Source organism: Sorex fumeus, unplaced genomic scaffold (assembly GCF_029834395.1).
Source record: "Sorex fumeus unplaced genomic scaffold, SorFum_2.1 ptg000054l, whole genome shotgun sequence".
Classification (NCBI taxonomy): domain Eukaryota; kingdom Metazoa; phylum Chordata; class Mammalia; order Eulipotyphla; family Soricidae; genus Sorex; species Sorex fumeus.
The window spans coordinates 28669867-28687197 of NW_026606111.1; the positions used below are offsets into that span (position 1 = coordinate 28669867).

General features: G+C 39.5%; 1 protein-coding gene across 2 annotated transcripts in view; it reads right to left on the reverse strand.

The window, feature by feature from the left end:
- The window catches only part of CDK19 (cyclin dependent kinase 19), a 181906-nt gene that overhangs the window by 16904 nt on the left and 147671 nt on the right, over positions 1-17331 (reverse strand). For both annotated transcript variants that reach the window (XM_056125305.1, XM_056125306.1), the window contains 4 exons: positions 15624-15681; positions 8711-8842; positions 3550-3693; positions 3322-3391 (listed from right to left, as the gene is read on the reverse strand). In XM_056125305.1, coding sequence (XP_055981280.1) covers positions 3322-3391; positions 3550-3693; positions 8711-8842; positions 15624-15681 — 404 coding nt within the window. The remainder of the gene's footprint in view (positions 1-3321; positions 3392-3549; positions 3694-8710; positions 8843-15623; positions 15682-17331) is intronic.

Below are 17331 nucleotides of genomic sequence, written 5' to 3' on the forward strand. Positions count from 1 at the left end.
GATATTATGCACCATCTTTAAATACTATATTGGATATTATGTGCCTTCATTCATTTCCCCCACCCTTTTTTTATATTCCCTTTATATTCCTAAGATAACTTCAATTACCTGATATCTTCAATTACCTGTACCATTTTCATTTAATATCCATTTGACAAGCAGCTAATGAGAAGTACTACCTGAGGGTGAATTTAAGTGTATAAAATAGACAAGATCCATATTAGCTAGGAAGAAAGTTAAACATAGTGAGAAGTGCTGAGTGGGATGCTAAAGGAACACGGAAGGGAACACCTAATTCAGAACCTGGCATGCCAAGAGATGCCTCACCAGGCAAGAGAAGCCTAAGCCAAGACCCAAAGGATAAATTGAAAGGAAATACAGGAGTTAATTTAATGACTCAGTGAAGAGCATGTATAAAAATGCAGAGGTCAAAGAAAGCTCAGGATACTCAAGGTTCTCTGAACCAGTGATAGTTACACCAGGGCTTTAGGAGAAGATCTCAGAGGGGTACAAGCCAAATATTGTACTTAAGTCATTCTAAGAATTTGAAATCAATGGTGATTTAAGAGCAATTAGAAAGCCAGTATGAGGGGTTGGAGTGACAGTACAGTGGGTAGGGTATTTGCCTTGCACGCGGCTGACTCAGGTTCAATTCCCAGCATCCCATATGGTCCCCTGAGCACTGCCAGGAGTAATTCCTGAGTGCAAACCAGGAGTAATCCCTGTGCATCACCAGATGTGATCCAAAAGCTGTTACTGTCACTATTCTCCCGTTGTTCATCGATTTGCTCGAACAGACCCAGTAACATCTCCATTTTGAGACTTGTTGTTACTGTGTTTGGCATATTAAATATGTCATGGGTAGCTTGCCAGGCTTTGCCGTGTGGGCGAGATACTCTAGGTAGCTTGCCGGGCTCTTCGAGAGGGGTGGAGGAATCGAACCCGGCTCGGCCGGGCTGGCTGTGTGCAAGGCAAACGCCCTACCACTGTGCTATGGCACCCGAAAAAGCAAAAAAAAAAAAAAATTTAAAAAAAAAAGAAAGAAAAAAAGCAAGCAAGCCAGTATGATCAAATTTGTTCTTGACAGTAATAGGCAGTGATAGGACGTAAGGGCTGGAGGTAGTAACATCATGCAGGAGACCTCCGCACAGTTCTAGGGGAGAATCCATGGTGCGCAGAACTGCAACTTTAGAATGGTAAGTGGAAAGAGTCTCCTGCCCCCGCGCCTGGCTCTCCTCGCCAGGGCTCCTTGGAGGGGGTGGGTTGGGTTCCCTCCCTGCCCCGAGCAGAGTTCTGGCAGCCGAAGACCTCCAGAACCAGCCAGAACCATGCTGAGACCATTCTCCACACGCATGAAGGTACCGGCAGAGGAACAAAGGCATGCGGGTCCCAGGGCTGAGATCTCCAAGCCTGCTCGGATCGGGGCTGAGCATCCTCCACCCAGATCCTCCATCTTCCAGTAGGCAGGCACCAACTGACCCCCTGGCACCGTGTAATCCCATCAACAGCCAAGACCCAGAGACTACAAAACCCGGCTCCCGAAAGCATTCGGGAAGTATTCAGCATGCATTGGCAGTCACGCAACATCTTATTATCTCATTCTTACTTTGGACAACCTGGCAGGCTACCGAATGTAACCTGCCCACACGGCAGAGTCTGGCAAACTCCCCATGGTGTACCCAATATGCCAAATACCAGTAACAATGATGGGTCTCATTCTCCTAACCCTGAAAGAGCCTTGAATATGGCACTTTCAAATCTCAGGGCTAGGACGAAGGAGACGTTACTGGTGCCTGCTCAAGGCAATCGACGGACAACAGGATGATCGTGATCGTGAAGTGAAAAGAAAACACAGAGATTCTAAGGGTATTTAGCACAAAGAACTGACTAGATTTAAGAATTGTTTGAAGTCAGTGCCTGGGGTGGAGGGTGTGGTGTGAGCTGCCCTTAAAGTGGAAGAGAGTGAGATGAAAGATGGGCATCGACTCGTGCACAAGTCTTTGGCTCAAATGCTTAGGGGAATCATGAAGTTGGTTTCCTAAGATAGGAACTAAAGCAGGAGGGGTTTAGGAGAATGTTTAAGTTCAATGTGAGAAATACCATTTGGAATATTTATGGTACATTTTATAAGATAATCAGAGAAGGCTCTAGGATACAAGTTGCCAGTATAACTGATGGTAAACTCTGGCCCCGGAAATCATGGAGACTGCCAGGAAGAGAAAAGGCAGAGAGTAAGGAGAGAGTCCACAGGGACTTGGACACTCTCGGGTTATTCAAAGGAGCTCAGTGCTCCCCTTGACAATGAAAAGGATGAAAATGACCTTCAGGCCTAATAATAGGCATCCAGCCCTGGTGGGATTTTTCTGTTTTTTTTTTTTTTTTCGAGGCCAAGAGCACAAAGAACCCTATGTATATTTTTTAATTCTACCTTTAAAAAAGGAGCTTTAAGGGGCTGGAGCCATAGCACAGCAGGTAGAGTGTTTGCCTTGCACGTAGTCAACCCAAGTTTGATTCCCAGCATCCCATAGGGTCCCCCGAGCGCCACCAGGAGTAATTCCTAAGTGCAAAGCCAGGAGTAACCCCTGTGCATCACTGGGTGTGACCCAAAAAGAAAAAAAAAAAGAGCTTTAAAAAATTTTCTGTGCTATTTTCTTCTCTTTATGGTATATGTTTCTATGTTTCTATTCCTACAAGACACCCTGACTGACAATCATGTTAGACTGCTTAAAATAGAGCCTGTCCCCCCTCCCCCATTTTCTTTTGGACACACTTATTGCTAGAAGCCTCCTTTAGTTTCTTCTCAATGTCCATGATCCATGATTTTATTTTACTCAGATGCCAGGCATGTTTTCCCTTCTGCCACCCTTCCAGGTTGCATGGCCCAGTATATCAGTCACCCGGCATTACTCAGATAAGAATCAAATCCCAGTTCAGTTGTAGCCTTCAATGGAGCCCTTTATTGTGCTGAAATGGAAGAGATAGTTACCCCATCCCTCAAATTCTTAAGTTTTTAAATCTAAGCCTGGCATTTATGTTAACCACTTCTAGAATATCATCTTTAAATCATAAATATAATAAGATCTAAGCTTTTGGTCTAAATAATACCCCCTATTTGGTTATTGGAAGAATTAATTTAAATTTCACCACTGTGGTGGAGAATGGGCACTGGTGGAGGGATGGGTACTTGATCATTGTATAACTGAAACCCAAGCACAAAAACTTGTAAGTCTACAACTGTACCTCATGGTGTTTCACTAATAAAATTAAAAAAAAAAAATCACCACTGAAGTTACTGCTTATATTTAACTTATAATTACTTACGTTGTTCTTCTAAAGTCTTTCTGAAGTGTGGGGTACTCCGGCATCTTTCTAATATCTTCCCAGTCTTTATCTTATAAAAAAAAAAGAATATTGTTATAGAAAACAATGTGTTACTTTTATCCAACTTCTCCTAGTTATTTTAGCTTAAGCAATACTAAAATATGCTTTTGAAAAGGAATGATTTTGAAATATGACTCAAATATTATTTTGAAAAGGGAAATAAATTACCTGCAGGAAACCCCATGACACTAAATATCCGATCAAGTTGATCATGATGAAAAGGATTGCTTGTTTTTATATCTTCCTGACGACAATGAAAAATGGGTTCTGAAGTCAACAATTCAGCAAATATGCAACCTATTGCCCATATATCTATAAAGGAAGAAAAATAAGGTTTTTTTTACATTTATCGAATTTCTTTGGTTATAATTTCTAGGTATAATTATAACCTATATAAATATTTTTCAATGACAAAATATACAAAGTATAAGTGTATTAAGAAAACATATATTGGGGCAGAGCGACAGTATAGTGGTAAGGTACTTGCCTTGCATGTACTGACCCCAGTATAATCCCTTGCACCACAAATGGTTCCCTGAGCACCTCTAGGAGTCATTCCTGAGCAAATCCAGGTATCGACCCTGAGCATAGCCACCCATGGTGCCTTTCTAAACACTATGCACAACTTGATCACCAAAACATTCACTTAATAATCTTGTACAGATTATAAACCCAAGATCTAAATAGACTAAAATGACATCATGATCAGATATGGTGATGGCAATTCCTTTAAAGCAGTCAAACAATCAATGGTAACTATAAAATACTGAGTTGTGGGTCCAAACTGTACAGAACACATAAAATGTGTTAGGAAAACTCAATTTTCAGGGCCAGAGAGATAAGACAGTGGGTAGGGAGTTTGCCTTGCACATAACACTCTAGCATCCCATATGCCCTGGGTGCAGAGCCAGGGTAACCCCTAAGCATCGCTGGGTATGGCCCCAGAACAACAACAACAACAACAAACACACAACAATTATAAAAAACACCTCAATTTTCACCTGAAAGGCTAGCAAACTGTTAGGTTTGTAAGCTAATAAGTACTAGTATGGACAGGCATTCTACAACACCAGGACAGAAGGCCATTATGTAATCATACTCACTTAGATGATTAGCAGCCACACTACCTTCCAGTACCCTAGGATATAGAGTTAGGCAGCTTTATAGGTTTTGATTAGCTGTTTTTCAAATCACCTATATAAAATACAGTGGACCCCAAACAACACAAGGGTTAGGGAGTTGTTTACCCTATGGAGACTTAAAATAGGCAGTTAACTTTTGAGTCCCTCCAAAAGCCTACTGATAATGAAATAAAATTTTGTAAGTTGTTTAAATTATATTGCATACTTACAATAAAAAAGATAGGGAAAAGAAAAAGTTATTAAGAAAAAAACAAAAAGAGAAAAAATTATAGCATGATGCTATAAGTTTACATTATCTGTTTACAAGAAAAATCCATGCTCAAACTCATGTTGTTCAGGTCAACTGTATTTAATTTTGATTTTACTCTACAGAAGATTATATAGATTCTGAGAATCCAATATTTCATTCAAAATCCTTTGTGTGATACGTTAATTTTTGAGATGTATAGTGGCTGGAGCAACAGCATAGTGGGTAGGGCATTTGCCTTGCACATGGCCAACCTGGGTTTGATTCCTCTGTCCCTCTCGGAGAGCCCGGCAAGCTACCGAAAGTATCCCACCCACACAGCAGAGCCTGGCAAGCTCCCTGTGACGTATCTAAATGCCAAAAACAGTAACAAGTCTTACAATGGAGACTTGTCACTCATTACTGGTGCCCGCTCCAGCAAATCGATGAACAAAGAGGGGACTGTGCTACAGTGGTATAGTGCTATAGTGACACTAATCTATTTAAGTAAAGACTGTTAAGGTTTGGTTTTGTTTTAGTTACCAAGATACTCTATGGCATAGGGTAGTATTCAGTAGTCTACCAAATGTGAAAATCATATTCTGTAGACATGCTAAGTAAGCAAAAAATATCTAATTAAATCCAATGACTAGAATTAGAGTGGGTATGCTATTTTGTAAAACAAATGGCCAAATGACAATACACAAATGAAAAGGTCTCAAAGTTGTGGCTCCACTTTAGAGAATAGGGAAAAAAATCCTTCAACAACCATTCCTGATCACAGCTCACCTGCCATCTTAAGAGTCTATAAGGTCTAATCTTACTTAATGACACAAAGGGTCATCAACAACATGAACATCCATAGCAAAATAATAGAATACTACTACTATTCAATGTCTACTTTTTAGTTTTTTCCCCCTCTTCCACATCAGGCTGCTCATCCTAAGGTAACTGCCCCTGATGGTGCAACTTCCTGTTGGACTCCTCTACTCTGTAGTCGCCTGGAACAGATACTGTCTGCTGTTGGCGATCCCAATCCCTGCTGTGTTCTCTACTCAGAGGACAAGAGCAGGGTCTACATTTCCCTGTGATGGTTAAACGAAGCATTCTCAGTATAACTGAGTCAAATTCTAGATTTCCTCCCTCATAACACTCAGTTTCAAATGATCATCTAGTTCCTACACCACCTATTCCCATTTCTCAGCATTTCTTTCTGCTGCCAATGACATCTCTCTTCTCTCTTTCCCTTTCCCATATACATACCACCACTGCCACTCTCCACTATCACCTTCATTGATATCAAATTGTCAAACTATCTTTTCTAGCATTTATGTCCTGAAAAAGGAACAGTGAAGAGTAACAGTGAGTGAACAATATATTTCAAGTATAATGGAAACTGAATTGTGGTAATTCTATTTTTGCTGTGTCTTTTGACTTTTCTTCTAATTTTTATCCAAAACTGATAACTGAAACAACTAAAATTTAAAAATAAGGGGTCTGGAATGATAGTGCAGTGAGCAGGGCACTTGCCTTGAACACAGCCAACACAAGTTCAATCCCTGGCACCACAAATGCCCAAGCTCCACTAGCCTGGAGATTCTGAGCATAGAGCCAGGAGTAAACCTTTGTGTATATCAGTACATATGCCCCCCTCAAAAAAAATTAACAACAACAAATTTATCTTTAAAGTGGCAAAAGTTATTTACTGATCAAGTAAACTACAAGTTGGTTAAAATTCAACTTCCATACCCTGAAGAACTGTTTCAAGTGTTTATTTCCCAAATCAACATCTTTATATTTTAACACTAAAGCACTTAAATAGAAAGCAATTTTAACATGAAAGCAATTAATTAAAAAAGTCATAAAGCTGTGTAGACTAACCAGAATAGAATCACCCAAGGGTATATGTCAAAAAATGGGTCTTGCCACCATAGAATTGCTGTATAAAATTCTCGAGAGAGTGGAACAGACTTAGGCAGGAAGTCATTCAGTTGAACAGAAGGCTTTGACTGAACTTTCATTTCTTATTACCCTTCTAAAGTGTACCTGTGCTTGGTTAATAACCCAATGGGTATAAATTTCCATTACACCACCTCCAGCCTCCTGGTTATCTCACCACCAATCTGTTCTAAGGTATCCTATGCAGCTTCCAACTAAATCTCTCCCTTTCCCCGGTTTACTTGCAATCCTTTCCTAGATCCTGGGGCCTCCTAGTCATATCTCAGGAGTTTTACTCTGCTCAGCCATAATAACAGGAAAAGGAAACTTAATTCTGAAAGTTTCACAGACACAACTCTACAGTAAGTCACTCACTGGGGCACACAGAGTCTGGCTCTGATCTGAAGTCCCCATTGTGAGGGCCACTCCATTTCTTCCATTCACTTTTTGTGGGGTCTTTCTTCTCACAGTTGCCCATGGCCACTATAGTGTGGGCTTGGTCGCCTTTGATGTCAAGTCTTACTGCTAAAGGTCTGATGTAGTTCTCACATGCCTCTATGTCATATACTAGCACTTCTCACAGTTCCAAGGCTACTCACAAGTCTATTCATTAATCTGGAAAAACCCTTCAGCAATATTCATGAATTCTAACAACATTCCAGCACCAAGCTAGCATCTCAATCCTGGACAAAATGTTCTGGGTGTCTGAGTTTTGAGGAGTCAGACCTCCTGAAGAGGAGATTATTTTTGTTTCTCTTTTTACCCACGAACGGGCTAATTATCAGTCTAATCTTACTAAATGAAAAAGCTTCCTTTGTACTTCTTCGGGTGCCACCAGGTTTTTCATAAACTTAAAAGAGAACATGTTGTGCTTACCTTATCTATTCTAATCATTTTATTCCTTTAGCGCCTTTAGTAAATAGAACAACAAAGGCAACTAACTGTAGTCAAAACTGATATTAGTCTAACATAAGTAAAGAGAAAATTCAACAAGAGCCAGACTGATCATATAGTGGACAAGGTGCTCGGTTTACATACAGTTGACCTGGGTTCATTCAATGGCATCCGATATGGTGCACCCAGTACCACCAGGACTAATTCCTGAGCACAGAGCCAGAAGTAATGTCTGAGCGCTAAATATGGCTCAAAAACTACACACACACAAAAAAAAAGAAGTTAAGAAAAATTCAACAAGAAAATGCAATAAAGTAAATTTTAAAGTAACACTTAGCAAACTTAAGTACCTTCTAGAACTGACCCTTCACATTAATATTACCATTCACCCCCACCCTACTGATTCTCTTTACAACCTTCATAGAAATCTCTAAATTTGAGAAGGGATCCCTTCTCAACTCTCTCAATTTGCAGTGGGATCTCCTAAGGACACTAAAGTGACCAGGCAGCAAATCTCTGAAAGCTCTGTGTGCAAGCCGACTTCAGTCAAACACTGTATATTTAAAAAAAAAAAAAAAAGATTTTCTTACTCAGTTTTTCAACTTGGTGAGATGGAAAAATGCTGAGTATAGTGAACCTACCCAGACTTGGTCTATTTTCTCCCTTAGTGGCAAAACTGCCATTCTGATAACTGTAATGGCAAAAAAGAAAGAACAGTCATATTATCTTTCTTAGGAAAAGATAAACTTTTCCCCAAACAGCTAAGGGAAATGCCACCACCACATTACTCTAGTTTTTCTGGTTATTTTTCTTCCCCTTTGTAAAAAAAAAAAAATTCTAACCCTCTCTCCCAAACTCTTCTGATCAATATGAGGTAAGCACAAAGTAGAATTAGCATGTTACTGTTTCTATAGCAACTCAGCAAAATCAGATATCTCTATCTTCCAAAAGAAAATGCTTTCTTCTTGAAAAAAAAAATCTTTATTATTGTAGTTGAAGTCTATGTCCACCAGAATGTAAAATCTAGAAGACACCATGACTTTTACAAGAAACGTAGAGCTGTTTTTATAACTTAAGTTTTATAGGAAAATTCAATGTCAAGACAATGAATAATTTTAGACTAACTTACCAATTGCCTTTGTATAATGTCTCGCACCAAGCAAAAGTTCTGGAGCCCGATACCAAAATGTCACAACTACAGGATCCAAATCTGCTAGTGGCTTTAGAGGGGAATTGAATAATCTGGCAAAACCCATGTCAGCTAAAAAATAAAATAAATGTAAAACTCAGTCCAGCATATTATTAGAACCATGTAAGACTGGTAATAGTCACTAGCCTTATAAAACAAACCTCCCCCTTCTTCGAACCATACACCATTCCCCTTCTATCACGGAAACAGCAAATGGTACAAACTGGAGCTTCCAACCCCAAACACATACAGAGCCAGCTAGTGTACAGTCACAGCATATCATATACATTTTTCAAGAACATGTACAAACACTAGAGATAATTCGTTGCAAGTTAGCATTTAATAAAGATTAACGCCACACCTAACTTTAAATAAGTTAGGTTTAAATATCAGATGTGAACAAAGGTAGGAAAAAGAACAAGTATTGCTAAGTATCACTTTACTACGTAATTGTTGCATCTTGTTTTTAATAATATCAGTATATATGTTGAAATGTATATATAGGTTTAAAATTCACATAACAATCACATCCCATATTTTTTGCAAAAAAGTCATAATCTGTGACAATTATATGGCAAAATATAGCAAGATATTGGAGACAATATAATTTTCTTAAGAATTCATAAATAAGAAACACCTGATAGTTTTCACATACATCACATTCCATTTCATCTAATCCTCATAAAACTCTGGTTTAATACATATTTTTTCCCGACTCTGAGATGAAGAATTTAAAGCTCAAGTAGTAAATGACCTGTCCAAGGTCACAGGGACAATAAATAAAGAAGCCAGATGTCAGAATTCAGGCAAAACTCATGTTACAATTTAGCAGCTACATTCTTAATCTGTGATCTTAGATCAAATAAATTACACATAAGATAATTGCAAGTTACAACGTATAATCACAAGATGATAAATCACTATAATTTGAAATATATAGCATACACAGAATATTTTGATTGTATAGGGGCCTGAATGTACTGCAACATGCCCATGCATTACACAAAATATCAAATATAAAGAATCATTTGATCTAAAACCAATGTGGTACAAAATAATATACACTTATAGTGATTCAATTGCAGAATCACAGTAATTTGCAAGATTTTATGAAAGTGTTCTGAAAATTCCAGGTTTAAAAAAAATGAAGTTGTATCAGGTCGGAGCAAAAGCTCAAAGGGCTGAGCATGTGTTTTGCTTGCAGGAGGCCTGGCCGTTCCTAGCAACAACTGATCACAGAGCTGGATATGACCCCTGAGTACTACCCAACTGGCCCCAAAAGAAAAAAGTTCAACAAGGAAGACTATGCTGATACCTATTTTTTAGGCATCAATTAAATTCCCTACAGTAAACCAAAAAACTTCAAAATCATTCTATGAATACTTCACCTACTCCAAAGCTTTATACACTTAGTAGTTGTTGATTATTGTTGATGGACAGGAAATATGGTTTCTTTAACCCACTGAAAAGCATTTTATTTTTAAGCAAAGACTAAAGTTAGTACTTGTCCCCTCAATTTTAAGTCAAATGCATTCACTGTCAGTTAATATCAAGGTTAGAGGACAGAATATAATCTTCAAAAGAATTCCTATCTGGGGCTGGAGCAATAGCACAGCAGGTAAGGCGTTTGCCTTGCATGTGACCAACCCAGGTTCAATCCCCAGAATCCCATATGGTCCCCTGAGCACCACTAGGAGTGATTCCTGCGTGCAGAGCCAGGAGGAACCCCTGTGCATCACCAGGTGTGACCCAAAAAGCAAAACAAAACAAACAAACAAAAAAATTCCTATCTGTTGCATGAACTTGGAAGGAATTTCAAACCATTTTTCAATTAAGTACTACTTCAAACATAATACTTAAACACAAGTTTAAGTATTACTGACAGCTGTTTTCCTAAAATTAAATGAGTGAAATAGTTCAATTCAATGAATAGCAGTAGCAAAATTCTGGTGTGGATGCTAAATTAGGAAGAGCCAAATGAGACAAAAGCAACCAAAAAAGGAAAGTGTCATCAAATACAGGTGAGATGATAAGATACACGGAGCAAACAAAAATAAAAGGGGCTAAGTAATTTAAGGATAAAGGCAGGTTGCTTATGGATTTTTTTCTAGACTAAGGCCCCTGAGAGAAGGAAATGCCTTCTTCATGGTTTGATCTGGAACAATGTTTGGTACATCTTTGTAAAGGTGAACTGCAAAGGAGAACAAAAGTGCAATGAGCTGGATTCTGAAGGATGATTCATATGATTCATTGTCAACAGTAAAGAAGGCCACGAGTATTTCAGGTGAGGCTGGGAAATCTTCAAGATTGCCAGCGAGGAAAAGGCAGGGAAGGGCACCAAGTGAAGGGCACCAAGTTCTATCAACTACGGCTTTCTTTTTAGTTAGAAAAGAACTGGACCAGGGAACAGGGAAACAGTTCAGGGCTCAGATAGTCAGTGCTACTCTGAACACCAGTTTGAACCCTGGCACATATTCCATTAGTTGTAGCCCTCGAGGTGCCCAAGCACCAGTGGGGTGGCCATGGTAGTCTACCCCACTGCAGGGCACACACCCTTGAGGAGCACTCCACGTCCTTGGGGTTCTAGCACTAATCAGCCCATAGTGTGACACATCTAGGTTGTGGGGCCGGAGTGATAGCACAATGGGCAGGGCATTTGTCATGCATGCTCCGATCCAGGTTCAGTCCCCGGCACCCCATATGGACCCCTGAGCACTGCCAGGAGTGACCACTGAGTGCAGAGAAAGGAGAAAGTCCTAAGCACCGTCGGGTGTGGCCCCCAAACAAAAAACAAACAAAAAAGGGTACCTAGGGAGGGTATCTTGAAACAAAAGTTTAATATGTGTGAGACACAATAATGAAGATAATTCAGAAGGCAGAACAAAAGAGACACCACTGGGCCCCTGAACACTGCTTGGTTAATGAAAGAACTGTATTATATTATTACATATAGGTATCACACTACTACTAATTTTTATAAAAATAGCATGCTATTATTGAATATTTTAAAACAATGTAATCGACTAGACTGAATGAGCTTGATTTTAAAAATTATTGCTTACTTTGAGTCCTGTGTTATCCAGTCTTGTATAGCATTAAAAATCAAACAATCTTTAATAGTTAGAGAGCTAACTGAATTGATATTGGTATAGATGTTTGGAAGTAGTGAGAAAAAAGAAATTAAGTTTAAGTGGCTGGTATCTATCTGATATCTGTTACAAGCAAGGGAGAACGTCTGATGATCAATTTGATTAGAACAACACAGAATTAAGACAACCAAGTACAAGGAAATTTCAGCAAAGGTGAGAAACAGAGCCTGAGGTCAAGATCTCAGAGTGATTTTCATAGAACACAAGAGAATCCATTTTGAGACCACCATTTATCAATTTCCTATGGGAGTAATTGTGAAAGGGAGGTCATGTCAGTGCCAAGGGCATCTTTAAACAAAAGACGAACTGATACAAGAGAAAACAGTAACTGTAGTACAGATGGCAACAGCAAAAGAGTAAACAGGAAAATACAGTGATATGGTGTATACAAAGGGAAAAGACAATCCTAAGAGCATATTGATCAGCAGAACAAGTGACAAAGGTAGTAAGGGAAAAGGGTAACTGGACTTGGTAAGACAGAGGTCAGAGGAGTCATTTTATTTACTATGTTCTATTGAAGCAAAATAGTTTTTATTGAAAGAAATTTGCGTCGGAAGATGTGAGGGGAAATATGTGTTCAAGAGATAGTGCAAGCTGACCCAGAGGGGAAATAAGCAATCAAATAAACATAGAACAAGCAAGTAAGATATGTGTTCCAGGGAGAAGACAGGCTTGAAGAGCAATCCCACAGGAGTCATTTGAGAGAACAGTTTCAATTAGAGGAGAGATCACAACAAAGCAGGGTGGTCAGAACCAATGGGTAAACACCATGTGTTCTAGAAGAAACAGGGATGGGTCAGGGGTTAGGGGAAGAACAGGTAAGGGAAACACAACAGATACAAAAAAGGTTGATTTTAAAATTGGTAAGACTGAAGGTTTAATGGCTTAAAGAAGAAACTTGGGAAGGTGAGAATACAGCAGGAGGAGTTTCAGAGGCTAGGAAAGATAAGATTTTTGAAGCTAGTCACTCTTTCTCAAGGTTATTTTAAAGCACAGCTGTACTGACAAAAAATGGTCAACGAGATCCCTGCAGACAACTTCAACAGTAATATTTGTAGGGAAAGAGATTCTGAGCTTGGAATTCAAATCCCTACCTACCTTTGGAAAGCTGAGCAAGCTACAACTGCTCTACATCCACCTTTGCTTGTCTGTAACATCTGCAGTGGAGGAGGCCCGTGTGAAATGAATGCAGTAGCATCTCCATGCTTCTATCACACCACATGGTAACCAGTGTATTTCACTGACTCTCACAGGGAGGGACCACTGTTTGCATCCCTTACCCTTCTCCCAGTGTCTAGCAGAAAGGTACTCAATAAATGCCTACAACTAAAAGTGTGAGTGAAACAGAAACAAGTGAGGAATAGTGGGAAAGAATGGGTAGAGAAGAGGATGGAATGGTGCATGGTTGAGGGGAGAGCAAAGGAAATTTATTTAGGTTCCAGATACCACCCAACAACATGTTTTAATGATTGCCAATCCCACTAAACTCAGACTGGAGATTAAAAAAAAAAAAAGTTCATTTAGAATAGCCTTTTTGGGGGGGTGGGGTGGGGGGGTGTATCAGCTTGGCTATGCCGTGTAGAGGTCAAGGACTATTCCTGGCTCTGTGCTCAGGAGTGAGCAATTGTGATGCTTCAGGGACCACAGGTGTTGCCAGGGATTTGAACTATGGTCAGCTGCATGCAATGCAAGCCCTTTAACCCCTGTACTATTGCTCCAGCCCAAGAATAGCTTTTAAAACTAAAACCCCCTTTGGGGGCTGGAGTGATAGCACAGCGGGTAGGGTGTTTGCCTTGCACGCAGCCGACCCGGGTTCGATTCCCAGCATCCCATGTGGTCCCCTGAGCATTTCCAGGGTTATTTCCTGAGTGCAGAACCAGGAGTAACCCCTGGGCATTGCCGGGTGTGACCCAAAAAAGCAAAAAAAAAAAAAAAAACTAAACAAACAAAAAAAAACTAAAACCCCTTTGGAGTCAGAGAGACAGGACAGAGGTAAGGTGTAACTTGCATGCGGCTGACCCTGGTTCAATCCCCAGCATCCCATATGGTCCCCTGAGCACTTCCAGGAATGCAAAAACTAAAACTTTATTCTAAGTTATATATAAATGTTACCTCAATAAGAAAAAAAAGTGCGTTTTGGCAGGGCAGCCTCTTCAGGAACTGGGCTAGAGAATTAATTGACGTAACCAAGACTGGTGGTTGGGATGAAACAGCACAAATGAATTTGTAGTAAATCAAGTTAGCAAAATTTTGCAACACCCCTAGCATCTGTTTGTTTGGAGCCACACTTAGGGTTGCTCAGAAGTACTTCTGGCTCTATGCTCAGGGGTCATTCCCTGAGGTGCTCTGGGGACCATGTGCTGCTGAGGATCGAACCCGGGCCTCCTGCTTGCAAACCATGAGCTCATTATCTCTCTGGCATGATACATCCTCTAAAGGCAAAGGATACAGATTGAATCAACAAAATTGTTTATTTTTTATTTATTTGGGTTTGTTTGCTTTGAAGGGGCACACCCAGTGGTTATCTGCGCTTAGTCCTTATCCCTGTGCTCAAGGATCATTCCTGGTAGGGCTCGAGGGACCATATATGGTGCTGGGATTGGACCTGGGTTGGCCATGTGCAAGGCAAGTACCTTACCCACTGCATTATCTTGCTGGCCAACAAAATTTCTTTTTAAGCCCTTCAAAAATTCATTGCTATTCAATAAGAGGCATTTCTATTATACACACTCAGAATAAAGCATTAGTTCATTTTCCCTATTATGTTATGGGTATGCTGGCTTTCTTGTACAATCATTATGGTTACAAAGAAAATTTTTCACTCTCGACCTTCCAGGCATTTATGGAGTGCCTTTGTGCTAGACATTGAGGAAAAGAACAGAAGAGCCAGCAGAATACCATTTACTCTGTGGGGTACTAATCCGGAGTCTCTGTCTTCCCGCTCCTGCCAGTGCTTTAATCTAAGCCAGGCAAGTAGGAGGGTCTATAAACATTTGGAAAAGAGATAATGGTACCTAGTAAAGGAGTGGTTAAAATCTGTATGTATTAAGTAAGGGAATTAAAATTTGGTAAAGTGGGGGCCAGAGCGAGAGCACAGTGGGTAGGGTGTTTGCCTTGCACGCAGCCAACCCGGGTTCGATCCCCGGCATCCCATATGGTCCCCAAAGCACTGCCAGGAGTAATTCCTGAGTGCAGAGCCTGGAGTGACCCCTGAGCATCGCTGGGTGTGACCCAAAAAGCAAAACAAAAAAATTTGGTAAAGCTGAAGTAAGATATAAGGTTGGGGATGTATTCAGTGGCATGGTGCGTGCCTTGCATATTCGAAGCCTTGGGCTCCATTCCATGCACATCACCCATTAAAAAAAAAACCCAGATAAAACAAAACCACAAGAAACCCCCCAAGGTCTAGGGTATTATGTGGTGGCTGTGTAGACAACAGTTGTGGCATAAATAGATGCTTAGGATATTATATGCAAATTGATTTTTATTGCCTTATCAATTCTCACTGGTGTTGCAGCTTAGAATATAGAATCTTATCTTGGGGATAAACCTGAGGGGCTTTATAATCTATATTGCCCAAGTGTCCTTTCTGAGAAAATGAGGAAGCAATTTTAAAGTTTACTATTTAAATAAGAGTATTAAAAGAGGGAAACCATCTTGGTAATTACTTCAGTTTCTTAAATTATTTTAAGATAATTACCTACCTATTTTGACTCTCCCCCTCTCAGGACCTTCTCCCATTACTAGGATATTGGCTGGTTTCTAGAAATAAAAATAGAGCATTCAAGTTACTGTGTTTATTCTTTTGCAATGCTCTAAAATAGAAAAAAGTTCTTATAATATGAAAATATCACTTCTATATTTTCATCAAAATGATAACCAAATATTATGCACCCTCTACATAGTTAAATAATTTGACATACTTAAACTTGATACTAAATATAAACATCTTTGCTCTGGAACATACCTTATTTTCAAAATTATGCCATATAAATAATTACAAAGGAATTAATATTATATTTTCTATTTATTTCACAGAAGTAACAATAATAATAAAGAACTTTCACATATTACAAACTGTACACTGCTATCCAAGAGTTCTTCAGTTGAAAAATTATAAATAAAATTTCAAATCATAATTCCCTTCATTTAATCAGGAGGAATATTCCCTCCTAAATATTTCTAGATTGTGTAGGAGACATAACCACCATTCAACAAACCACATTCAAATTCATACCCTTTTCCAGCTGCAATTCATGCAAAAGTGAGAAATTCTGAATATAACTTCAAGATGTAGAAAAATAAAAGCCACAACTAATACAGAGCTAAATAGAGAAAAGAGTAGGTTGGAAATGTATCCACCAGCTTTTAAGGCATTCTCATTTTTAGACATTTGGAAACAGAAAAAATATAAAAACTGGCTTTTTTCCTCTCTTTTTGGGCAAGTCTCCTCTATAAACTCTTTGGAGAAAAAAAAGTGTCTTGAATTCACTCATTCGTTCAATCAATGAGTAACTTTTTAGTTATATGCCAAAACCAGTAACAACAGGTCTCATTCCCCTGACCCTGAAAGAGCCTCGAATCATTGGGAAAAGACGAGTAAGAAGAGCCTGCTAAAAAATCTCAGGGCTGGGAGAAATAGCGATGTTACTGGCACCCGCTTGAGTAAATTGCCGAGCAACGGGATGACAGTGATACAGTGATACTACCTTTAATATTCCAGTTTATTGGATTTTTAAAAAAATAAAAACAATGAGGGCTGGAGGTAGGGCATTTGCACGACACATATTCGATCCCCAGTGTCCCATATGGTCTCCCCAGCTGGTCAGGAATATTTCCTGACTGCAGAGCCAAGAGTAACCCCTGAGCATCACTGGGTGTGGCCCCAAGCAAAATAAAGAAATAGATATTGATATAAATAAATAATATAAAATAATAAAAGATTTAAAAATTGTTCAAAAGAGGAAACAGTTACCTACAGTTGTGATTGTTGGGGAAATCCTTTACCGGTAGTGGAGGTAAGGTTGGTATCTATTATCCAGATACTGAAAAATGAACGGGAACTAGCATGGAAGAGCCTCCCACCCCCCATCAGCCCACACTGTCAATGATGGAACCCAGGGCCCCGCACAGGCAAAGTAAACACCACTGCTGAGCTATATCCTGACCCCTAGCATGGAAGAGTTGAAGAACATAGAGTCATTGCAGGAGGGGGGAAAGGATATGAATGAAGACTGCTCAGGAGAAAGTAAGACATCTGAGGACAGCAACAAAAACTACAGGAAAAGGGTAGGAGAAACCTAGACTCCGGATAGCACTAAATGTCAGGAGAAGCAATAGACAATTTAAATAATAGGCAAAAGATGCTACCGGTCAATAGAAAGTATTTTAAGTATAAGGAAACAAGGGTTC